We start from the raw sequence: 27,424 nt of genomic DNA, 5'->3' as shown, positions 1-27,424 counted from the left end.
AAAAATGCTGTTTCCTTTGACTGAATTACCGTCTTCATTATGACCCGAGAGGCAAAACTGATCCTAGATCAGCACTTCTACTCAGAGACATTTTGGGAATACAGGCCTTGAATGCTATTTCCACCATCACAATGCTTAGAGATGCTGCATCTTAATGAAACATGTTCTCCAAGAGATGAGTGTCACAGTAGATACACATCTGTGCTGTTCTATTCTTACAGTATTAATTATCAAGCTATATCTTCTATATGATAACACGTGAGCTTCTTTGATTCCAATATAGACATGGCCTATCTTAAAAAGGTTAGTGCTGCTTCCTGAAGTCTCAGCAGGGGGCATGTTAACTCCATGGACCAGAGTGTTAGTGTGGCCTGCTGAAGTCTCAGCAGGGGGCATGTTAACTCCATGGACCAGAGTGTTAGTGTGGCCTGCTGAGGTCTCAGCAGGGGGCATGTTAACTCCATGGACCAGAGTGTTAGTGTGGCCTGCTGAAGTCTCAGCAGGGGGCATGTTAACTCCATGGACCAGAGTGTTAGTGCTGCTTCCTGAAGTCTCAGCAGGGGGCATGTTAACTCCATGGACCAGAGTGTTAGTGTGGCCTGCTGAAGTCTCAGCAGGGGGCATGTTAACTCCATGGACCAGAGTGAAAGCTATACCTACTCTCAATGATGACCTATATCACAAAATGTGTCATTATTGTGAAGTTGGAAAAAGCGGTTTGTGGGTGTTATCGTATCTCTCTCATACGGCCTAATTCACTGGCTTTCAGTGAAGTGAGCAATTACCTCTTTGCGTCCCAAATGGTACCTTGTTCCCTATATAGTACCCTACTTCTGACCAGGACCCTATGGGCCCAGGGGTGCTATTTGGAACACAGATGGAGAGTGAAGTAGGTAGCCCTGTGTGACAATATGATAAATAACAAAGTGCTGTTATAATATGCGAAATGCAGATGTAGGATCTTAGATCACTCTGTTGCAGGAGAACCATCCTGCTACGCAGGAAACATAAAACTTGTCATGTATTTGTCATTTCCATTCATGACTTGATTTTCCATTATGAGCAATGTAATCAACCCTTACAAAAAATGTACATTAATTTTAATCCACATAATAATTCACATCTCCTGTAGCAACCTGGCTCAAATTAAGATCCTACATCTGTAGCCTCCTTTGATAGAGAAACTTGGTGTGTTTCGGGGACTGGTGGGAAGCACTTTGTGAAAGAAATAGTTTTGCGCTTTTCAGGCCAATTTAGGTGCTTTAGATGTATAATTAGTGAAATATCATCATACCAAAAATGTCTCTGTTCATTGTAATCTGTTTTCCATCGTAGTTGAACCCGACAGTCAACTGTAGGGTTAATAGTATATTTTATGTCAATAGAGTAGCAATACATTTCCTGTTGCAGTAACTTATTATACAAGTGGATTAGGGTCACTTTACAATCTGATTGGTTAAGGATCAGTTTTCAGCTGATTTTCAAAATAAATTTGGAATTTTAAAAAAAATGTGGGGGAACTCATTCTGTGTTGTCTATTGTACATAATATTTCACAGTCTCAACAGAAAAGGTCACAAGACACAAACGTTGGGAAAATCCAAATCATTTTACTGGAAAAATATCATTAAAAAGACACATGAATAACAGACGATCCTTACAACAGCTGTATACAACAGCCCCCAATGATCCTCTAGCTAGCACTACACTGACAAAGTCTGTGTAGTCTGTCCCAAATGGCACCCTACTCCCTATCTAGCACACTACTTGTCAAAAGTAGTGATCTATATAGGGAATAGGGTGTCATTTGTGACGCGTACTAGGACTGGAGTTCAGAAGTCATCAAGGTGACACATCTAACTGGCATATTCACACTCCCCAGTAGCTTCAACAGCTACGGAAACCAAAAGCCTCCGATTCCCACAACAAACATTCAGCTGTACAGAACAGACACATTGGTAGGGTCAGATCCAGGGTCGCGTGGTGTGTCTCTGGATTAAGGGGTCAGTCTGAGTCCCCCTCTGCTGTGACCCCTATGGCTCCCACAGCTCCAGCCAGCTCCTCCTCGCTGCCTTTCAGACGATCACCTGGACACACACACACACACACACACACACACACATCTATACTTCAGAAAAGGGTGTTGCACAAAATACAAACGAGCTGATATTGGTGTAGAGGAGACATAACTGTAGTGTTCAAGCTGCTGTCACCATGTATTCTTTATTGTCTTTAGCTCCTACCATGTTTGTCATTTCACAACGAAACACCTGGAACGGCCCATTTTAGACAGTTTACAGCCCCTCCAGACTGAATCTAGACCGTTTACAGCCCCTCCAGACTGAATCTAGACCGTTTACAGCCCCTCCAGACTGAATCTAGACCGTTTACAGCCCCTCCAGACTGAATCTATCCCTTGGTGCTTTCTGATGGAATATGTGGGCCGAAGCCAAATCTATTCTGAGAATGTAGATCACAGGAAGAGTAGAGGAATCACGTCAAGCCTCCCTGGACTCTGGAATCCACAGAGCAATTAGTCTGATACAGTCAGTAACTTCATGTTCAGACCAGTCATATATAGTCTGATACAGTCAGTAACTCCATGTTCAGACCAGTCATATATAGTCTGATACAGTCAGTAACTTCATGTTCAGACCAGTCATATATAGTCTGATACAGTCAGTAACTTCATGTTCAGACCAGTCATATATAGTCTGATACAGTCACTAACTCCATGTTCAGACCAGTCATATATAGTCTGATACAGTCAGTAACTTCATGTTCAGACCAGTCATATCTAGTCTGATACAGTCAGACCAGTCATATATAGTCTGATACAGTCACTAACTCCATGTTCAGACCAGTCATATCTAGTCTGATACAGTCAGACCAGTCATATATAGTTGATACAGTCAGTAACTTCATGTTCAGACCAGTCATATATAGTCTGATACAGTCAGTAACTTCATGTTCAGACCAGTCATATATAGTCTGATACAGTCAGTAACTTCATGTTCAGACCAGTCATATATAGTCTGATACAGTCAGACCAGTCATATATAGTCTGATACAGTCAGTAACTTCATGTTCAGACCAGTCATATATAGTTGATACAGTCAGACCAGTCATATATAGTCTGATACAGTCACTATTTCCATGTTCAGACCAGTCATATATAGTTGATACAGTCAGACCAGTCATATATAGTCTGATACAGTCACTATTTCCATGTTCAGACCAGTCATATATAGTCTGATACAGTCAGTAACTTCATGTTCAGACCAGTCATATATAGTTGATACAGTCAGACCAGTCATATATAGTCTGATACAGTCAGTAACTTCATGTTCAGACCAGTCATATATAGTTGATACAGTCAGACCAGTCATATATAGTCTGATACAGTCACTAACTCCATGTTCAGACCAGTCATATATAGTTGATACAGTCACTAACTCCATGTTCAGACCAGTCATATCTAGTCTGATACAGTCAGACCAGTCATATATAGTCTGATACAGTCAGTAACTTCATGTTCAGACCAGTCATATCTAGTCTGATACAGTCAGACCAGTCATATATAGTCTGATACAGTCACTAACTCCATGTTCAGACCAGTCATATCTAGTCTGATACAGTCAGACCAGTCATATATAGTTGATACAGTCAGACCAGTCATATATAGTCTGATACAGTCACTAACTCCATGTTCAGACCAGTCATATCTAGTCTGATACAGTCAGACCAGTCATATATAGTTGATACAGTCACTAACTCCATGTTCAGACCAGTCATATATAGTTGATACAGTCAGACCAGTCATATATAGTTGATACAGTCACTAACTCCATGTTCAGACCAGTCATATATAGTTGATACAGTCACTAACTCCATGTTCAGACCAGTCATATATAGTTGATACAGTCAGACCAGTCATATATAGTCTGATACAGTCACTATTTCCATGTTCAGACCAGTCATATATAGTTGATACAGTCAGACCAGTCATATATAGTCTGATACAGTCACTATTTCCATGTTCAGACCAGTCATATATAGTTGATACAGTCAGACCAGTCATATATAGTCTGATACAGTCAGTAACTTCATGTTCAGACCAGTCATATATAGTTGATACAGTCAGACCAGTCATATATAGTCTGATACAGTCACTAACTCCATGTTCAGACCAGTCATATCTAGTCTGATACAGTCAGACCAGTCATATATAGTTGATACAGTCACTAACTCCATGTTCAGACCAGTCATATATAGTCTGATACAGTCACTAACTCCATGTTCAGACCAGTCATATATAGTTGATACAGTCAGACCAGTCATATATAGTTGATACAGTCACTAACTCCATGTTCAGACCAGTCATATCTAGTTGATACAGTCAGACCAGTCATATATAGTCTGATACAGTCAGTAACTTCATGTTCAGACCAGTCATATATAGTTGATACAGTCAGACCAGTCATATATAGTCTGATACAGTCACTATTTCCATGTTCAGACCAGTCATATATAGTTGATACAGTCACTAACTCCATGTTCAGACCAGTCATATCTGGTCCCAGCATAACATCCGCTGTATTAAATACAATAACAGATACTCACGGATAAGTTCAGCGATGGCCTTCTGTGTTCTCCTCTCAAGCTTCTCCAGCTTCTTCGCCACGTCTCGTTTCAAATCCCTTCAATCAGAAACAGGACCACAACAACAAGGCATACGGAAATTAACCAAGAATTAGACTTGTTCTACTATGAAGTATTACGTCTTAGTGAAAATGTCTTACCAGTCAGGCTTCCTGGGGGCTAGGTTGGCCAAATCCTACGGAGGAAATATGATGACATGTATTCAAAACGGTGGAAACTTAACATGAACACTAATCAAAACAGTAGGCTATCTACTAACTTATCACAGAGGGCTTTGGATATCTGAACTATTTAAAGATCACTAACTTACCACTTCTTCGATGACTGACTCTGGTTTCGCTGCATCTAGCTGCTCCTTCACTTTCTCCTCCACTGGAACAACACAAAGCATGTCTTATGTACAGCTGCATCCTGGAGTAGTTACAGCACCAGTCAAAGGTTTAGACACAGCTACTCATTCAAGGGTTTCTCTTTATTTTTTACATTGTAGAATAATAGTTTAGACATCAAAACTATGAAATAACACATATGGAATCATGTAGTAACCAAAAAAAAGTGTTAAACAAATCTAAATATATTTAAAAAAATATTAGGTTCTTCAAAGTAGCCACCTTTTGCCTTGATGACAGCTTTGCATGCTCTTGGCATTCTCTCAACCAGCTTAATCAGGAATGCTTTTCCAACAGTCTTGAAGGAGTTCCCACATATGCTGAGCACTTGTTGGCTGCTTTTCCTTCACTCTGAGGTCCAACTCATCCCAAACCATCTCAATTGGGTTGAGGTCGGGTGATTGTGGAGGCCAGGTCATCTGATGCAGCACTATCATTCTCCTTCTTGGTCAAATAGCACTTACACAGCCTGGAGGTGTGTTGGGTCATTGTCCTGTTGAAAAACAAATGATATTCCCCACTCAGCACAAACCAGATGGGATGGTGCATCGCTGCAGAATGCTGTGGTAGCCATGCTGGTTAAGTGTGCCTTGAATTCTAAATAAATCACTGACAGTGTCACCAGCAAAGCACCCCCACACCTCCTCCTCCATGCTTCATGGTGGGAACCACACATGCGGAGATAATCCATTCACCTACTCTGTGTCTCACAAAAACACATCGGTTGGAACCAAAAATCTCAAATTTGGACTCATCAGACCAAAGGACAGATTTTCTAATGTCCATTGCTCATGTTTCTTGGCCCAAGCAAGTCTCTTCTTCTTATTGGTGTCCTTTAGTAGTGGTTTCTTTACAACAATTCAACCATGAAGGCCTGATTCACACAGTCTCCTCTGAACCGTTCATGTTAAGATGTGTCTGTTACTTGAACTCTGAAGCATTTATTTGGGCTGTAATCTGAGGTGCAGTTAACTCTAATGAACTCATCCTACGCAGCAGAGGTAACTCTGGGTCTTCCTTTCCTGTGGCGGTCCTCATGAGAGCCAGTTTCATCATAGCTCTTGATTGTCATTTCTCTTTGCTTATTTGAGTTGTTCTTGTCATAACATTGACTTGGTCTTTTACCAAATAGACATCTTCTGTATACCACCCGACCTTGTCAAAACACAACTGAATGTCTCAAACACACTAAGGAAAGAAAACCCACAACTTAACAAGGCACACCTGTTAATTGAAACTGGCTCTTCAGTGCCAAGAGTGTTCAAAGCTATCATCAAGGCAAAGGGTGGCTACTTCGAATAATCTCAAATATAACATATTTTCATTTGTTTAACACTTTTTTGGTTACTACATGATTCCGTAGGTGTTATTTTAACAGGTTTGTAGTATTCACTATAAATAGTAAAAATAAAGAAAAATGAGTAGGTGTGTCCAAACTGTTGACTGGTAATGTAGGTACTCAACATTTTCACCACAGCAGTGCCTTCCCCAAGCTATTCTCTGGAGATAACTCCTCATCACTTCAGATGTCTCACCTGAAACAGGTTTGGCCTTGGGCACCTGTCTCTCCTTCAGCTCTTCATCCTCTGGGGTGTAGTTCCTCAGCTTCAGCTCTCTACTCAACACAAAACCTGGCTTTAGTGCTGTGCATTGCTTTATACCAATCAGCTATACCATAAGCAGGTGTGTGTGAGAGAGAGCATGGTAAAGCACCAGGTGGTGGCAGTGTAGCCACATGTATCAGGTCCTACTACAGAACCAGCTGAGGGACCTGAGGAGACAGTCTACAGGTCTAAACCACATGTATTAGGTCCTACTACAGAACCAGCTGAGGAGAGGAGACAGTCTACAGGCCTAAACCACATGTATTAGGTCCTACTACAGAACCAGCTGAGGAGAGGAGACAGTCTACAGGTCTAAACCACATGTATTAGGTCCTACTACAGAACCAGATGAGGAGAGGAGACAGTCTACAGGTCTAAACCACATGTATTAGGTCCTACTACAGAAACAGCTGAGGAGAGGAGACAGTCTACAGGTCTAAACCACATGTATTAGGTCCTACTACAGAACCAGCTGAGGAGAGGAGACAGTCTACAGGTCTAAACCACATGTATTAGGTCCTACTACAGAACCAGCTGAGGAGAGGAGACAGTCTACAGGCCTAAACCACATGTATTAGGTCCTACTACAGAACCAGCTGAGGAGAGGAGACAGTCTACAGGCCTAAACCACATGTATTAGGTCCTACTACAGAACCAGCTGAGGGACCTGAGGAGACAGTCTACAGGCCTAAACCACATGTATTAGGTCCTACTACAGAAACAGCTGAGGGACCTGAGGAGACAGTCTACAGGTCTAAACCACATGTATTAGGTCCTACTACAGAACCAGCTGAGGAGAGGAGACAGTCTACAGGCCTAAACCACATGTATTAGGTCCTACTACAGAACCAGCTGATGAGAGGAGACAGTCTACAGGCCTAAACCACATGTATTAGGTCCTACTACAGAACCAGCTGAGGGACCTGAGGAGAGGAGACAGTCTACAGGTCTAAACCACATGTATTAGGTCCTACTACAGAAACAGCTGAGGAGAGGAGACAGTCTACAGGCCTAAACCACATGTATTAGGTCCTACTACAGAAACAGCTGAGGGACCTGAGGAGACAGTCTACAGGCCTAAACCACATGTATTAGGTCCTACTGCAGAACCAGCTGAGGAGAGGAGACAGTCTACAGGTCTAAACCACATGTATTAGGTCCTACTACAGAACCAGCTGAGGAGAGGAGACAGTCTACAGGCCTAAACCACATGTATTAGGTCCTACTACAGAACCAGATGAGGAGAGGAGACAGTCTACAGGTCTAAACCAAATGTATTAGGTCCTACTACAGAACCAGCTGAGGAGAGGAGACAGTCTACAGGCCTAAACCACATGTATTAGGTCCTACTACAGAACCAGCTGAGGAGAGGAGACAGTCTACAGGCCTAAACCACATGTATTAGGTCCTACTACAGAACCAGCTGAGGAGAGGAGACAGTCTACAGGCCTAAACCACATGTATTAGGTCCTACTACAGAACCAGCTGAGGGACCTGAGGAGAGGAGACAGTCTACAGGCCTAAACCACATGTATTAGGTCCTACTACAGAACCAGATGAGGAGAGGAGACAGTCTACAGGCCTAAACCACATGTATTAGGTCCTACTACAGACACAGCTGAGGGACCTGAGGAGACAGTCTACAGGCCTAAACCACATGTATTAGGTCCTACTACAGAACCAGATGAGGAGAGGAGACAGTCTACAGGTCTAAACCACATGTATTAGGTCCTACTACAGAACCAGCTGAGGGACCTGAGGAGAGGAGACAGTCTACAGGTCTAAACCACATGTATTAGGTCCTACTACAGAACCAGCTGAGGAGAGGAGACAGTCTACAGGCCTAAACCACATGTATTAGGTCCTACTACAGAACCACCTGAGGAGAGGAGACAGTCTACAGGTCTAAACCACATGTATTAGGTCCTACTACAGAACCAGCTGAGGAGAGGAGACAGTCTACAGGCCTAAACCACATGTATTAGGTCCTACTACAGAACCAGCTGAGGAGAGGAGACAGTCTACAGGCCTAAACCACATGTATTAGGTCCTACTACAGAACCAGCTGAGGGACCTGAGGAGAGGAGACCTAGGAGGAGACCTAGGCCTAAACCAAACACAGCTACAGTTTGTCATCTCTGGAGGTTACTATACCAGTCAGGGAATAAGGCCTCCCTTTATTCTGCTGAACACATCTCATTAGCATTCGCCATCTGCTCAATGGGTCTGTCTCCAGCACAGCTGATAACAGCTGAGGAGAGAGCTGGTGTCCCACATGCTACGATAGATTGTCATCGATCATCAAGGGCCCTCTTGGTGGAATTCTTAGCGAGCTTGGGTGACATCTCTGTAGGATAGATGGATTGAGCCCAAAGACAGGAGAAAACCTAACCCTCAATGTATGCATCCCAAATCACCCTATTCTCTATATAGGGCCCTGGTCAAAAGTAGTGCACTATATAGGGAATAGTGCACTATTGGGAACACAGCCTGAGAACATGCCTTTGAATAGGGATTCCTCCTGAGGGAGTGAACAGTGATTGGAGCATGGATCAGTGTTGAAAGCCTGAGAACATGACTTTGAATAGGGATTCCTCCTGAGGGAGTGAACAGTGATTGGTGCATGGATCAGTGTTGGAAGCCTGAGAACATGCCTTTGAGTAGGGATTCCTCCTGAGGGAGTGAACAGTGATTGGAGCATGGATCAGTGTTGGAAGCCTGAGAACATGACTTTGAATAGGGATTCCTCCTGAGGGAGTGAACAGTGATTGGAGCATGGATCAGTGTTGAAAGCCTGAGAACATGCCTTTGAATAGGGATTCCTCCTGAGGGAGTGAACAGTGATTGGAGCATGGATCAGTGTTGAAAGCCTGAGAACATGCCTTTGAATAGGGATTCCTCCTGAGGGAGTGAACAGTGATTGGAGCATGGATCAGTGTTGAAAGCCTGAGAACATGACTTTGAATAGGGATTCCTCCTGAGGGAGTGAACAGTGATTGGAGCATGGATCAGTGTTGGAAGGGGATACCTAGTCAGTTGTACAATTGAATGCCTTCAACTGAAATGTGTCTTCTGAATCAGAGGGGTGCAGAGGGGTGCAGGGGGCTGCCTTAAAATCGACATCCACGTCTTCGGCGCCCGGGGAACACTGGGTTAACTGCCTTGTTCAGGGGCAGAACGACAGATTTTAACCTCGTCAGCTCTGGGATTCGATCCAGCAACCTTTCGGTTACTGGCCCATCACTCTAACCACTAGTTGAGATATAGGCTATAAGGTAGCTGGAGGAGATAGCAGAGAGCCTGTTGGGGATAGGTCTGGGTGTTGAGATATAGGCTATAAGGTAGCTGGAGGAGACAGCAGAGAGTCTGTTGGGGATAGGTCTGGGTGTTGAGATATAGGCTATAAGGTAGCTGGAGGAGACAGCAGAGAGCCTGTTGGGGATAGGTCTGGGTGTTGAGATGTAGGCTAGGTTAGCTGGAGGAGACAAGGATAGGTCTGAGTGTTGAGATGTAGGCTAGGTTAGCTGGAGGAGACAGCAGAGAGTCTGTTGGGGATAGGTCTGGGTGTTGAGATGTAGGCTAGGTTAGCTGGAGGAGACAAGGATAGGTCTGGGTGTTGAGATGTAGGCTAGGTTAGCTGGAGGAGACAGCAGAGAGTCTGTTGGGGATAGGTCTGGGTGTTGAGATGTAGGCTAGGTTAGCTGGAGGAGACAGCACAGAGCCTGTTGGGGATAGGTCTGGGTGTTGCGATGTAGGCTAGGTTAGCTGGAGGAGACAGCAGAGAGCCTGTTGGGGATAGGTCTGGGTGTTGAGATGTAGGCTAGGTTAGCTGGAGGAGACAGCAGAGAGCCTGTTGGGGATAGGTCTGGGTGTTGAGATGTAGGTTAGGTTAGCTGGAGGAGACAGCAGAGAGTCTGTTGGGGATAGGTCTGGGTGTTGAGATGTAGGCTAGGTTAGCTGGAGGATACATCAGAGAGCCTGTTGGGAATAGGTCTGGGTGTTGAGATGTAGGCTAGGTTAGCTGGAGGAGACAGCAGAGAGCATGTTGGGGGGGAGGCATCTATCAGAGTTAGCAGTCAACCAACAGGCAGGTCAATACTTGTGTGGATCCAGGCTGGAATGCTGACATACTCTGGTCCACCACAGCTCAAAGCAGTCAGCTCAGAGCTACAGTGCATTCGAAATGTATTCAGACCCCTTGACATTTTCCACATTTTGTTACGTTACAGCCTTATTCTAAATTGATTAAATAATTGTTTTCCCTCATCAACCTACACACAATTCCCCGTAATGACAAAGCGAAAACAGGTTCGCAAATGTATTAAGAATTAAAAACAGAAATACCTTATGTAAGTATTCAGAACCTTTGCTGTTAAACTCTAAATTGATCTCAGGTACATCCTGTTTCCATTGATCATCCTTCAGATGTTTCTACAACTTGATTGGAGTCCACCTGTGGTAAATTCAACTGATTGGACATGGAAGGGAACACACCTGTCTATATAAGGTCCCACAGTTGACAGTGCATGTCAGAGCAAAAACCAAGCCATGAGGTCGATGGAATTGTCCATAGAGCTCCGAGACAGGATTGTGTCGAGGCACAGATCTGGGGAAGGGTACAAAAACATTTCTGCAGCATTGAAGGTACCAAAGAACACAGTGACCTCCATCATTCTTAAAAATGGAAGAAGTTTGGAACCACCAAGACTCTTCCTAGAGCTGGCCGCCCGGCCAAATTGAGCAATCAGGGGAGAAGGGCCTTGGTCAGGGAGTTGACCAAGAACCCGATGGTCACTCTGACAGAGCTCCAGAGTTCCTCTGTGAAGATGGGAGAACCTTCCAGAAGGACAACCATCTCTGCAGCATTCCCCCAATCAGGTATTTATGGTAGAGTGGCCAGACAGAAGCCACTCCTTAGTAAAAGGCACATGACAGCCCGCTTGGAGTTTGCCAAAAGGCACCTAAAGGACTCTCAGACCATGAGAAACGAGATTGCCTGAATGCCAAGCGTCACTTCTGGAGGAAACCTGGCACCATCCCTACGGTGAAGCATGGTGGTGGCAGTATCATGATGTGGGGATGTTTTTCAGCGGCAGGGACTGGAAGACTAGTCAGGATCAAGGGAAAGATGAACAGAGCAAAGTACAGAGAGATTCTTAATAACCTGCTGGAGAGCACTCAGGACCCCAGACTGGGGCGAAGGTTCACCTTCCAACAGGACAACGAAGGAGTGGCTTGGGGACAAGTCTCTGAATGTCCTTGAGTGGCCCAGCCAGAGCCCAGACTTGAACCTGATCGAACATCTCTGGAGAGACCTGAAAATAGCTGTGCAGCGACGCTCCCCATCCAACCTGACAGAGCTTGAGAGGATCTGCAGAGAAGAATAGGAGAAACTCCCCAAATACAGGCGTGTCAAGCTTGTAGCATCATATCCAATAAGACTCGAGGCTGTAATCTCTGCCAAAGGTGCTTAAACAAAGTACTGAGTGAAGGGTCTGAATACTTATGTAAAACGTGATATCTGTTTTTTATTTTTAATAAACTGACCAACATTTCTACAAACCTGTTTTTGCCTTGTCATTATGGGGTATTGTATGTTGATAAATTGGTTTAAAAAATAATTTAAACCTTAAGAAAAAGGCTGTAATGTAATAAAATGTGGAACAAGTCAAGGGGTCTGAATACTTTCAGAATGCACTGTACTTTCCATGGACCTACAGTAGCAGTAACCTACAGGCTGGTCCTAGTTGTCAGAACATGGGAGAAAACAGAACTGTTCATAATCAATCAGGTTACATGAAAGCAACAGGAAGACTGAGGACAACCACGTCTGCTGCATCACAGCCATCTTGGTCTTTGATACCGCTGTCCTGCAATCTGAGCTCCCATGCAATTTTAATAACTACATGGCTGGTCACAAGATATTGTCTCAGAAGACTAACAGAGGGGTGGAAAAAACATTTCCCAAGTAGCAAAGTGTTTGTAACCAGCGTCCATACCACGGCCGGTACTGTTCCACTCTCTTCAGAAGTACTTCCTGAGTTTGACCCACAAAACAAAACCCACAAACCCAGGCTGCATCCCACACGGCACCCATGGGGATCTTATCAAAAGCAGTGCACTAAATAGGGGATAGTGTGTCATTTGGAACGCAGTAGAGGGATTTGCAATGGCCAGCCTGTGAGTGCACTGCCAGCCCAGTGCTGCCTGGACTATCATTAAACATAAACAATGGAAAAAAGCATCTGTCGTGTGGGAGGGAGGAAGAGATGGCTGCTCTTGTTCCTGCAGCTGAAACACAGAGCCCAGTCAACTGCAGGATATTTGTGCAGCTATTGTTTAAACACAGGACACCTACTCCAACCCAGAGTAAACACTGAACACAGGACACCTGGGAGGATGAGGTGCATTGGGAGACCTTGGTCTAATTCACTATAGGTACCCATCTGGAACAAAAACTGACTGACTACCTGAAGGACGACCTGAACTTGTCCAACATGAAATGCTTGTTTTTGTTTTCCGTACTAAGAGAAACTAACCTGTGTCGCTCCTCTTCAGCTTCCTCCTCGGCCCGGTCCCTCTTCCTGTCTGGTTCCCCGTCCTCTCCATCTCTCACCTGTCAGGTGACAAACACCAGGCTATTAAAAGGTGACAAACACAGGGTTACTGAGGTGACAAAACACAGGGCTATTAAAAGGTGACAAAACACCGGGCTACCGAGGTGACAAAACACCGGGCTACCGGTGACAAAACACCGGGCTACCGAGGTGACAAAACACCGGGCTACCGAGGTGACAAAACACCGGGCTACCGAGGTGACAAAACACCGGGCTACCGAGGTGACAAAACACCGGGCTACCGAGGTGACAAAACACCAGGCTACCGAGGTGACAAAACACCGGGCTACCGAGGTGACAAAACACCAGGCTACCGAGGTGACAAAACACCAGGCTACTGAGGTGACAAAACACCGGGCTACCGAGGTGACAAAACACCAGGCTACCGAGGTGACAAAACACTGGGCTACTGAGGTGACAAAACACCAGGTTACAGCGTGCATTTAGCAGAGCTGTTAGCAGCACCACTACTAAATCATGGCCGCCACTGCAAAATAATTTAAATAAATAATTATATACTTTTTAGGATGGTCAAATGTTTTCAGTGTAAACTTAAAATCACTAAAACCAGATATAAAGTATGTAGAAAAGATAATGGACCTAATATATATATATATATATCACACACACTACCATTCAAAAGTTTGGGATCACTTAGAAATGTCCTTGCTTTTGAAAAGTACATTTTTGTCCATTAAAATAACATCAAATTGATCAGAAACACAGTGTAGACATGGTTAATATTGTAAATGACTTTTGTAGCTGGAAACGGCTGATTTTTTATGGAATATCTACATAGGCCCATTATCAGCAACCATCACTCCTGTGTTCCAATGGCACGTTGTGTTAGCTAATCCAAGTTTAGCATTTTAAAAGGCTATTTTATCATTAGAAAACCCTTTTGCAATGATGTTAGCACAGCTGAAAACTGTTGTTTGATTAAAGAAGCAATAAAACCGTCCTTCTTTAGACTAGTTGAGTATCTGGATCATCAGCATTTGTGGGTTTGATTACCGGCTCAAAATGGCCAGAAACAAAAGACTTACTTCTGAATCTCGTCAGTCTATTCTTGTTCTGAGAAATGAAGGCTATTCCATGTGAGAAATTGCCAAGTAACTGAAGATTTCGTACAACGCTGTGTACTACTCCCTTCACAGAACAGCACAAACTGTCTCTAACCAGAATAGATTAGAGTATCTAGTTTGAGAAACAGACGCCTCACAAGTCCTCAACTGGCAGCTTCATTAAATAGTACCCACAAAACACGACTCTGGGATGCTGGCCTTCTAGGCAGAGTTGCAAAGAAAAAGCCATATCTCAGACTGGCCAATAAAAAGAAAAGGGGGGATTTGTACAGGGTAAAAGGAGATGGTCTGGGGGTGCGTTGGTGTTGGTAAAGTGGGAGATTTGTACAGGGTAAAAGGAGATGGTCTGGGGGTGCGTTGGTGGTGGTAAAGTGGGAGATTTGTACAGGGTAAAAGGAGATGGTCTGGGGGTGCGTTGGTGTTGGTAAAGTGGGAGATTTGTACAGGGTAAAAGGAGATGGTCTGGGGGTGCGTTGGTGGTGGTAAAGTGGGAGATTTGTACAGGGTAAAAGGAGATGGTCTGGGGGTGCGTTGGTGGTGGTAAAGTGGGAGATTTGTACAGGGTAAAAGGAGATGGTCTGGGGGTGCGTTGGTGGTGGTAAAGTGGGGGATTTGTACAGGGTAAAAGGAGATGGTCTGGGGGTGCGTTGGTGGTGGTAAAGTAGGAGATTTGTACAGGGTAAAAGGAGATGGTCTGGGGGTGCGTTGGTGGTGGTAAAGTGGGGGATTTGTACAGGGTAAAAGGAGATGGTCTGGGGGTGCGTTGGTTGTGGTAAAGTGGGGGATTTGTACAGGGTAAAAGGGATCTTGAAGATGGAATCACTCCATTTTGCAACGCCCTGTAGACAGCACTTAATTGGAGCCAATTTCCTCCTACAACAGGACAATGACCCAAAGCACAACTCCAAACTATGCAATAGCCATTAAGGGAAGAAGCAGTCCGCTGGTATTCTGTCTATAATGGAGTGGCCAGCAGTCACTGGATCTCAACCCTATTGAGATGTTGTGGGAGCAGCTTGACCGTATGGTACGTAAGAAGTACCGATCAAGCCAATCCAACTTGTGGGAGGTGCTTCAGGAAGCATGGGGTGAAATCTCTTCAGATGACCTTAAATTGACAACTAGAATGCCAAAGGTCTTCAAGGCTGTAATCGCTGCAAATTGAGGATTCTTTGACAAAAGCAAAAGTTTGAAGGACACAATTATTTTAAAAAACCTTGTCAACGTCTTGACTATATTTCCTATTCATTTTGCAACTAATTCTTGTATGTTTTCATGAAAAACAAGGACATTTCTAAGTGACACCAAACGTTTGAACAGTAGTATGTATGTATGTATGTATGTACAGTGCCTTGCGAAAGTATTCGGCCCCCTTGAACTTTGCGACATTTTGCCACATTTCAGGCTTCAAACATAAAGATATAAAACTGTATTTTTTTGTGAAGAATCAACAACAAGTGGGACACAATCATGAAGTGGAACGACATTTATTGGATATTTCAAACTTTTTTAACAAATCAAAAACTGAAAAATTGGGCGTGCAAAATTATTCAGCCCCTTTACTTTCAGTGCAGCAAACTCTCTCCAGAAGTTCAGTGAGGATCTCTGAATGATCCAATGTTGACCTAAATGACTAATGATGATAAATACAATCCACCTGTGTGTAATCAAGTCTCCGTATAAATGCACCTGCACTGTGATAGTCTCAGAGGTCCGTTAAAAGCGCAGAGAGCATCATGAAGAACAAGGAACACACCAGGCAGGTCCGAGATACTGTTGTGAAGAAGTTTAAAGCCGGATTTGGATACAAAAAGATTTCCCAAGCTTTAAACATCCCAAGGAGCACTGTGCAAGCGATAATATTGAAATGGAAGGAGTATCAGACCACTGCAAATCTACCAAGACCTGGCCGTCCCTCTAAACTTTCAGCTCATACAAGGAGAAGACTGATCAGAGATGCAGCCAAGAGGCCCATGATCACTCTGGATGAACTGCAGAGATCTACAGCTGAGGTGGGAGACTCTGTCCATAGGACAACAATCAGTCGTATATTGCACAAATCTGGCCTTTATGGAAGAGTGGCAAGAAGAAAGCCATTTCTTAAAGATATCCATAAAAAGTGTCGTTTAAAGTTTGCCACAAGCCACCTGGGAGACACACCAAACATGTGGAAGAAGGTGCTCTGGTCAGATGAAACCAAAATTGAACTTTTTGGCAACAATGCAAAACGTTATGTTTGGCGTAAAAGCAACACAGCTGAACACACCATCCCCACTGTCAAACATGGTGGTGGCAGCATCATGGTTTGGGCCTGCTTTTCTTCAGCAGGGACAGGGAAGATGGTTAAAATTGATGGGAAGATGGATGGAGCCAAATACAGGACCATTCTGGAAGAAAACCTGATGGAGTCTGCAAAAGACCTGAGACTGGGACGGAGATTTGTCTTCCAACAAGACAATGATCCAAAACATAAAGCAAAATCTATAATGGAATGGTTCAAAAATAAACATATCCAGGTGTTAGAATGGCCAAGTCAAAGTCCAGACCTGAATCCAATCGAGAATCTGTGGAAAGAACTGAAAACTGCTGTTCACAAATGCTCTCCATCCAACCTCACTGAGCTCGAGTTGTTTTGCAAGGAGGAATGGGAAAAAATGTCAGTCTCTCGATGTGGAAAACTGATAGAGGCATACCCCAAGCGACTTACAGCTGTAATCGCAGCAAAAGGTGGCGCTACAAAGTATTAACTTAAGGGGGCTGAATAATTTTGCACGCCCAATTTTTCAGTTTTTGATTTGTTAAAAAAGTTTGAAATATCCAATAAATGTCGTTCCACTTCATGATTGTGTCCCACTTGTTGTTGATTCTTCACAAAAAAATACAGTTTGATATTTTTATGTTTGAAGCCTGAAATGTGGCAAAAGGTCGCAAAGTTCAAGGGGGCCGAATACTTTCGCAAGGCACTGTATGTATGTATGTTTTAATAATATAATCTTTGAGATCTAACAACCTCCAAAAAAAGCAGTCAGGGAGAATCTAAAATTCCCCAAATGGCTCGGTCCCCCCTTCGAGTTTGTTTTAAGAGTTGAGTCACTCGTCCCCCGTCCCCACTAGACAGTAAGTAATAAGGATCACGTCTTCAAGGCTAACACACCGCCCACTTCTCTCCAGGACACCAATACACCACCCAGTTCTCTCCAGGACACTACCACGCCGCCCACTTCTCTCCAGGACACCACCACGCCGCCCACTTCTCTCCAGGACACCACCACGCCGCCCACTTCTCTCCAGGACGCCACCCACTTCTCTCCAGGACACCACCCACTTCTCTCCAGGACACCACCCACTTCTCTCCAGGACACCACCCACTTCTCTCCAGGACACCACCCACTTCTCTCCAGGACACCACCCACTTCTCTCCAGGACACCACCCACTTCTCTCCAGGACACCACCCACTTCTCTCCAGGACACCACCCACTTCTCTCCAGGACACCACCCACTTCTCTCCAGGACACCACCCACTTCTCTCCAGGACACCACCCACTTCTCTCCAGGACACTACCTCGCCACCCACTTCTCTCCAGGACACTAACACGACTCTCACTTCTTCTGCAAACTGTGGATGGAGTTAGTACAACTAACCAGGCCACAAGACAGGAGTTAGTACAACTAACCAGGCCACAAGACAGGAGTTAGTACAACTAACCAGGCCACAAGACAGGAGTTAGTACAACTAACCAGAACACAAGACAGGAGTTAGTCAAACTAACCAGAACACAAGACAGGAGTTAGTCAAACTAACCAGAACACAAGACAGGAGTTAGTACAACTAACCAGGCCACAAGACAGGAGTTAGTACAACTAACCAGGCCACAAGACAGGAGTTAGTACAACTAACCAGGCCACAAGACAGGAGTTAGTACAACTAACCAGGCCACAGGACAGGAGTTAGTACAACTAACCAGGCCACAAGACAGGAGTGGTTCCCTGTATGAAAACATGTCACCATAAAACATACATGTAAACAAAAAGAAGTGATGTTTTTTTTAAATATCAGAATGATGTTGACCGTGACCCAAGTCACAGAGCATAACAATGAGGACTAGCAGGACTCCTCCCAGTCCTGCGTTTTCCTGGAGAGGCTTCCTGTCCACCAGCTGGAACAATCAAAAAGGACTCATTCCCCAGTACAGTACAACAATCACATGCTGCAGGAATGTCAACAGCCGTTCATCAAGACTAGCCAGGCTGCTGGGACAAGCCCACTACGGGGCTGTCTCTGGCTGGCTCAGCCAAACACACTGAAGGACATTCTCTGATTGTGTTGCAAATGGCAACCTATTCAACAGAGCCCCGGTCAAAAGTAGTGCACTATATAGGGCGTAGGGTGCCATTTGGGAGGGAGACCAAGTCTTAATGGCCAAAACGGTGGCTTGCTTGACCTTGGAACAAACAACACATGTGGTGTCATTTGGAGGACGTTTGCTGCAGGAGAACAAAATACCAATGTAAACAACAGGACTGAGGGTCAAGAAGGAGGAAGCTGTAAAGTGGACTTTGGTTGTGTTGGTCTCACTCAGTAACACTGGTAGACTACATACAGTGTGTGTGTGTGAAACTGATAAAAGCCAAACTCTTTTAGGCGAGGGGCCTATCCCTAGCAGGGAAACACTGGTGCCGTATTATGTAGCTATAAGTTGAGGACCCATGATGACTAGCCAGATGTCGAGGGGCCTATCCCTAGTAGGGAAACACTGGTGCCGTATTATGTAGCTAGCTATAAGTTGAGGACCCATGATGACTAGCCAGATGTCGAGGGGCCTATCCCTAGCAGGGAAACACTGGTGCCGTATTATGTAGCTATAAGTTGAGGACCCATGATGACTAGCCAGATGTCGAGGGGCCTATCCCTAGCAGGGAAACACTGGTGCCGTATTATGTAGCTATAAGTTGAGGACCCATGATGACTAGCCAGATGTCGAGGGGCCTATCCCTAGCAGGGAAACACTGGTGCCGTATTATGTAGCTATAAGTTGAGGACCCATGATGACTAGCCAGATGTCGAGGGGCCTATCCCTAGCAGGGAAACACTGGTGCCGTATTATGTAGCTAGCTATAAGTTGAGGACCCATGATGACTAGCCAGATGTCGAGGGGCCTATCCCTAGCAGGGAAACACTGGTGTCGTATTATGTAGCTAGCTATAAGTTGAGGACCCATGATGACTAGCCAGATGTCGAGGGGCCTATCCCTAGCAGGGAAACACTGGTGCCGTATTATGTAGCTAGCTATAAGTTGAGGACCCATGATGACTAGCCAGATGTCGAGGGGCCTATCCCTAGCAGGGAAACACTGGTGCCGTATTATGTAGCTATAAGTTGAGGACCCATGATGACTAGCCAGATGTCGAGGGGCCTATCCCTAGCAGGGAAACACTGGTGCCGTATTATGTAGCTATAAGTTGAGGACCCATGATGACTAGCCAGATGTCGAGGGGCCTATCCCTAGCAGGGAAACACTGGTGCCGTATTATGTAGCTATAAGTTGAGGACCCATGATGACTAGCCAGATGTCGAGGGGCCTATCCCTAGCAGGGAAACACTGGTGCCGTATTATGTAGCTAGCTATAAGTTGAGGACCCATGATGACTAGCCAGATGTCGAGGGGCCTATCCCTAGCAGGGAAACACTGGTGTCGTATTATGTAGCTAGCTATAAGTTGAGGACCCATGATGACTAGCCAGATGTCGAGGGGCCTATCCCTAGCAGGGAAACACTGGTGCCGTATTATGTAGCTAGCTATAAGTTGAGGACCCATGATGACTAGCCAGATGTCGAGGGGCCTATCCCTAGCAGGGAAACACTGGTGCCGTATTATGTAGCTAGCTATAAGTTGAGGACCCATGATGACTAGCCAGATGTCGAGGGGCCTATCCCTAGCAGGGAAACACTGGTGCCGTATTATGTAGCTATAAGTTGAGGACCCATGATGACTAGCCAGATGTCGAGGGGCCTATCCCTAGCAGGGAAACACTGGTGCCGTATTATGTAGCTATAAGTTGAGGACCCATGATGACTAGCCAGATGTCGAGGGGCCTATCCCTAGCAGGGAAACACTGGTGCCGTATTATGTAGCTAGCTATAAGTTGAGGACCCATGATGACTAGCCAGATGTCGAGGGGCCTATCCCTAGCAGGGAAACACTGGTGTCGTATTATGTAGCTATAAGTTGAGGACCCATGATGACTAGCCAGATGTCGAGGGGCCTATCCCTAGCAGGGAAACACTGGTGCCGTATTATGTAGCTATAAGTTGAGGACCCATGATGACTAGCCAGATGTCGAGGGGCCTATCCCTAGCAGGGAAACACTGGTGTCGTATTATGTAGCTATAAGTTGAGGACCCATGATGACTAGCCAGATGTCGAGGGGCCTATCCCTAGCAGGGAAACACTGGTGCCGTATTATGTAGCTATAAGTTGAGGACCCATGATGACTAGCCAGATGTCGAGGGGCCTATCCCTAGCAGGGAAACACTGGTGCCGTATTATGTAGCTATAAGTTGAGGACCCATGATGACTAGCCAGATGTCGAGGGGCCTATCCCTAGCAGGGAAACACTGGTGTCGTATTATGTAGCTATAAGTTGAGGACCCATGATGACTAGCCAGATGTCGAGGGGCCTATCCCTAGCAGGGAAACACTGGTGCCGTATTATGTAGCGAGGACCCATGATGACTAGCCAGATGTCGAGGGGCCTATCCCTAGCAGGGAAACACTGGTGTCGTATTATGTAGCTATAAGTTGAGGACCCATGATGACTAGCCAGATGTCGAGGGGCCTATCCCTAGTAGGGAAACACTGGTGTCGTATTATGTAGCTATAAGTTGAGGACCCATGATGACTAGCCAGATGTCGAGGGGCCTATCCCTAGTAGGGAAACACTGGTGCCGTATTATGTAGCTATAAGTTGAGGACCCATGATGACTAGCCAGATGTCGAGGGGCCTATCCCTAGCAGGGAAACACTGATGCCGTATTATGTAGCTATAAGTTGAGGACCCATGATGACTAGCCAGATGTCGAGGGGCCTATCCCTAGCAGGGAAACACTGGTGCCGTATTATGTAGCTATAAGTTGAGGACCCATGATGACTAGCCAGATGTCGAGGGGCCTATCCCTAGCAGGGAAACACTGGTGCCGTATTATGTAGCTAGCTATAAGTTGAGGACCCATGATGACTAGCCAGATGTCGAGGGGCCTATCCCTAGCAGGGAAACACTGGTGCCGTATTATGTAGCTAGCTATAAGTTGAGGACCCATGATGACTAGCCAGATGTCGAGGGGCCTATCCCTAGCAGGGAAACACTGGTGCCGTATTATGTAGCTAGCTATAAGTTGAGGACCCATGATGACTAGCCAGATGTCGAGGGGCCTATCCCTAGTAGGGAAACACTGGTGCCGTATTATGTAGCTATAAGTTGAGGACCCATGATGACTAGCCAGATGTCGAGGGGCCACACTGAACAAAGCATCTGCCAGCCAGCTAGCTACAAAGAAAAAAAGTGTGATGATATAAAATGCATTGCAGGATACAAATGGGATCATCACACAGAGCTCTTAGGTAGTGAGAACTCCATCTTGAATTACTCCTGAGACGCCCTCTAGTTTGGGACCGTATCAACAGCAGCAGAGCAACGCTCAGCTGGGTTCTGTTATATGGAGGCGGAGTTGAGTTGATATCTGGTCGCGGATTGGCTAGAACAACATGTAGTCACCATCAGTCAATTGTAGAAAAAAAAATCCATTCTGAAAAGGCTTACCTGTTACCTACGTTAGTCCTGTACAACTACAGTCCTTCTGCAGGGTGCTGAGGTGTATACCTTTAATACAAACTTGACATTTTTCCACGTACTATGCAAACTGAGATTCAATTGGGCTATCCGGGATCCTCAGGACGTCCCTACCCTAAAACCCTAACCATTTAAAAAGTCAACTTCAAAATGGGGACCCAATGGACCCAATTGAATCTTAGCTTACATAGTACGAGCAACGAGGGAAAAGTCCATGACTCTATTCACTACAGGGTTTTATTTAAAGTAGGAATTTCATCACCCAGCAGAAGGAATGTGGTTGTACATAGAGACTAACATAGGGACTAACATATTAGAGACTAACATATTAGAGACTAACACATTAGAGACTAACATATTAGAGACTAACATAGGGACTAACATATTAGAGACTAACACATTAGAGACTAACATATTAGAGACTAACATATTAGAGACTAACATATTAGAGACTAGCATATTAGAGACTAGCATATTAGAGACTAATATATTAGAGACTAACACATTAGGGACTAACATATTAGAGACTAACATATTAGAGACTAACACATTAGAGACTAACACATTAGGGACTAACATATTAGAGACTAACACAGAGACTAACATATTAGGGACTAACATAGGGACTAACATAGGGACTAATATTAGAGACTAACATTAGGGACTAACATATTAGGGACTAACATATTAGGGACTAACATATTAGGGACTAACATATTAGGGACTAACATATTAGGGACTAACATATTAGGGACTAACATATTAGAGACTAACACATTAGAGACTAACATATTAGAGACTAACATATTAGAGACTAACATATTAGAGACTAACATATTAGAGACTAGCATATTAGAGACTAGCATATTAGAGACTAATATATTAGAGACTAACACATTAGGGACTAACATATTAGAGACTAACATATTAGAGACTAACACATTAGAGACTAACACAGAGACTAACATATTAGGGACTAACATAGGGACTAACATAGGGACTAATATTAGAGACTAACATTAGGGACTAACATATTAGGGACTAACATATTAGGGACTAACATATTAGGGACTAACATATTAGGGACTAACATATTAGGGACTAACATAGGGACATGTAAGGGTTTTCAGCATTGACACTTTTACAAGAATTGACTGATGGTGGCTCAATGTTGTTAAATCAATTTGTCAAATGCTTGGTAAACAACAGATGTAGACTAACAGTGAAATGCTTGGTAAACATCAGGTGTAGACTAACAGTGAAATGCTTTGAAAAACAACAGATGTAGACTAACAGTGAAATGCTTTGAAAAACAACAGATGTAGGTAGACTAACAGTGAAATGCTTGGTAAAACAACAGGTGTAGACTAACAGTGAAATGCTTTGAAAAACAACAGATGTAGACTAACAGTGAAATGCTTTGAAAAACAACAGATGTAGACTAACAGTGAAAAGCTGACTCACGGGCCCCCAACAATGTAGAGAGAAAGAATTGAGAAAGAATAGAAAAGTTAAACATGTAATAATAAAATACACAATGAGTAACGATAACTTGGCTCTATACACAAGGTACCAGTACCTAATCCATTTGCAGGGGTACGAGGTAATTGAGATAGATGTGTACATATAACTAGGAATAAAGTGACAAACAGTAGCAGCCGTGTTTACCTTTATTTAACTAGGCAAGTCAGTTAAGAACAAATTCTTATTTTCAATGACGGCCTAGGAACAGTGGGTTAACTGCCTTGTTCAGGAACGACATATTTGTACCTTGTCAGCTCGGGGATTCGATCTTGCAACCTTCCGGTTACTAGTCCAACTCTCTAACCACTAAACTACGCTGCCGCCCCATGAGTCAAAAAGGTTAGTGCAAAAAAGGGTCAATGGAGATCGTTAAATATTTAACTAAATAGCTACCCGGACTAACTATTTAGAAGTTTTATGGCTTGGGGGGGGTAGAAGCTGTTCAGGGTCCTGTTGTTTACAGACATATTCAATCTCTCCCTATCCCAGTCTGTTGTCCCTACATGCTTCAAGATGTCCACCATTGTTCCTGTACACAAGAAAGCAAAGATGACTGAACTAAATGACTATCACCCCGTAGCACTCACTTCTGTCATCATGAAGTGCTTTGAGAGACTAGTTAAGGACCATATCACTATCTTATCTGACACCCTAGACCCACTTCTGTTTGCTTACCACCCCAATAGATCTACAGACAATGCCATCGCACTGCCCTATCCCATCTGGACAAGAGGAATACCTATGTCAGACTGCTCATTGGATATAGCTCAGCCTTCAACATCATAGTACCCTTTAAGCTCATCATTAAGCCCGGGCCCTGGGTCTGATCACGGCCCTGTGCAACTGGTTCTTGGCCGCCCCCAGGTGGTTAAGGTAGGAAACACCTCCACTTCACTGATCCTTAACACAGGGGCCCCACAAGGGTGCGTGCTCAGCCCCCTCCTGTACTCCCTGTTCACCCATTACTGCGTGGCCATGCACGCCTCCAACTCAATCATCAAGTTTGCAGACGTCAACAGTAGTAGGCCTGACTACCAACAATGACAAGACTGCCTACAGGGAGGAAGTGAGGACCCTGGCGGAGTGGTGCCAAGATAATAACCACTCCCTCAAGAAAACGAAGGAACTGATCACAGACTTCAGGAAACAGCAGAGGTGCACGCCCCTATCCATATCGACTGGACCGCAGTGGAGAAGATGGAAAGCTTCAAGTTCCTTGGCTTCAAGTTGCAAAGCTCCAAGTTGCTTAACTTGTATTTTAGTCAATGCCATTCCGACATTGTTCGTCCTAATATTTATATATTTCTTAATTCAATTCTTACTTTTAGATTTGTGTGTTGTTGTGAATTGTTAGGTAATACACGTTGGAGCTAGGAACACAAGCATTTTGCTACACCTGCAATAACACCTGCTAAATATGTGTTTCCAATGCAATTTGATTTGATGGTTCCAGACTTGGTGAATTGGTACCGCTTGCAGTGCGGTAGCAGTGAACAGTCTATAACTTGGGTGGCTGGAGTCTGACAATTTTTAGGGGCTTCCTCTGACACCGCCTGGTATAGAGGTCCTGGATGGCAGGAAGCTTGGCTCCAGTGATGTACTGGGGCATACGCAATACCCTCTGTAGCTCTTAGAGATGTGGACAGCGAGTAACTTGAAGCTCTCAACTCACTTCACTACAGCCCTGTCGATATGAATGGGGGTGTACTTGGCCCTTATGTTTCCTGTAGTCCACGATCAGCTCCTTTGTCTTGCTGACATTGAGGGAGCGGTTGTTGTCCTGGCACCACACTGTCAGGTCTCTGAACTCCTACCTATAGGCTGTCTCATAGTCGTAGGTGATCATCTGCCGTGTCATCAGCAAACTTAATGATGGAATTGGAGTCGTGCTTGGCCACGCAGTTGTGGGTGAACAGGGAGTACAAGAGGGGACTAAGCACGCACCCCTGAGGAGCCCCCGAGTTGAGAGTCAGCATGGCGGATGTGTTGTTGCCTACACTCACCACCTGGGGGCGGCCCGTCAGGAAGTCCAGGATCCAGTTGCAGGTGTTCAGTTCCAGGGTCCTTAGCTTAGTGATGAGCTTGGAGGGCACTATGGTGTTGAACGCTGCACTGTGACATTAGTCAATGTATTCTCACATGAACAGACTGCGTCATCTGTGGATCTGTTGGGGCGGTATGCGAATTGGAGTGGGTCCAGGGTGTCTGGGATGATGGTGTTGATGTGAGCCATGACCCGCCTTTCAAAAACATATCATGGCTACAGATGTGCTTACTAAGGGGCGATAGTCATTTAGACAGGTTGTTGCTTGCAAATCCCATGACCAGTTATCAAAACAACCCCGAGAAAAGAAAGTTGAAGATTCTCAGCTAATATCAACAGTTGATAATGAACTAACATGTTTGAGTAAATTATCCCATCATAGCTAGCTAGCTAATTTCACCATCAGTTCACAACTAGCTAACTAGCATTGCAAGCTAAATACAGACAGCTAGTTAGCTAGCCTAGTAGTTATCTAACTAGCTAACCATGTAGAATCTGTTATTTGAGCTTCCAGTTAATCCGTTCTGCACAGCTAACGTCAGCTAGCTATGTACATTTCAAACGAATGTCAAGAGCAATGCTGTGTGTAACTAGCTCCTGTTCTTTCCATCAGCTAGCTAACGTTACCTAGCTAACTCAAACAGCTGGTAGCGAGCTAGCTAATTCTATGTTTGTACTGTTTACAACACAGACATTGCTATTGCTGGGTGATACTCACTTGAAGTTGTCGACCTCTCAAAGCTTTAAGTCTTTCTTTCCTTTTTAATGCTTGTTCCTGCAGTGAACCAACCGATTGCTCCATTTTTGTTTCACGTTATGCTGTCGTGGTTCGGAAATCGATTCATAGAACTAGCTAGTAGCTACTCTCAAAGGTTTAGAAGCGAGTGCTGAGCGCATCGATTCATGGCCTGAACATCTGAGCAAATAGGCAGGCTACTGGGGCCTACTGTATTAAATGATGTGCACAATAATAACACACTAATATCATCAGAATATCTTATAAAATATGTATTTTTTTTAAACCTATACATTTACCAGAGCAAAAGTAGAAGGCAAAAATATATCAAATTATAAGGCTGAAAAGCCTGCAATAATGTCACAGGACATCATGATCAACAATCAGGCCTCTATAATGTTTTTCAATGAAAATAAAACATCAAACTATATGGTTGCCTTGTACAACATTGGCACCTTGTTAACTGAGCAAATACGCAGGGGTGCAAAAAAATAAACATTTAATTTGATCTTGGAAGGCTTTTTATTTGAAATAAGTCGTGGTTCAGTTGACCCTGGTCAACCAGTCGACAGCCTGCCCCTCTCCCAGACTTTAATTGGCTCAATGGAAATTCTGTCAATCTCTAGTGAATCTTTGTTTTCATTTCAACAGCTTTCCACTTGTGATGTGCAGGACGTCTTGCACAAGATTGATGTTAAAAAAAACATCCACTGTGGCTCATTTGCTTGATCCTTTCTTGTTGCAGCTTTCTGCTCCTCTGAATGCAGAATAATAACTATTATTCTTAACCTTACAATTATTCCTGGTACAATTCCCAGGGTCTGGAAGGTGGCCCATAAACTCCTCCTCCACAAAGGTGGTGATCTGTGTGACCTAAATCTTTATTGAACTATTTTCAGACTCTCTTGTCTAGAA

General features: G+C 44.4%; 1 protein-coding gene across 1 annotated transcript; it reads right to left on the bottom strand.

Moving 5' to 3' along the window:
- Positions 1 to 1,589: 1,589 nt before the first annotated feature.
- Positions 1,590 to 26,624, bottom strand: LOC139404934 (coiled-coil domain-containing protein 12-like). The gene is made up of 7 exons (XM_071147474.1): positions 26,492 to 26,624; positions 13,194 to 13,270; positions 6,586 to 6,665; positions 4,972 to 5,033; positions 4,802 to 4,836; positions 4,623 to 4,699; positions 1,590 to 2,086 (listed from the first exon to the last, which is right to left on the bottom strand). The coding sequence occupies exons 1-7, from the start codon at positions 26,573 to 26,575 to the stop codon at positions 2,004 to 2,006; spliced, it is 498 nt and encodes a 165-aa protein (XP_071003575.1). The 5' UTR covers positions 26,576 to 26,624; the 3' UTR covers positions 1,590 to 2,003.
- Between the last annotated feature and the right edge of the window lie 800 nt (positions 26,625 to 27,424).

This window comes from Oncorhynchus clarkii, unplaced genomic scaffold (genome assembly GCF_045791955.1).
Source record: "Oncorhynchus clarkii lewisi isolate Uvic-CL-2024 unplaced genomic scaffold, UVic_Ocla_1.0 unplaced_contig_10383_pilon_pilon, whole genome shotgun sequence".
NCBI classification, from domain to species: Eukaryota; Metazoa; Chordata; class Actinopteri; order Salmoniformes; family Salmonidae; genus Oncorhynchus; species Oncorhynchus clarkii.
This window is presented reverse-complemented; position numbering and strand designations above follow the sequence as displayed.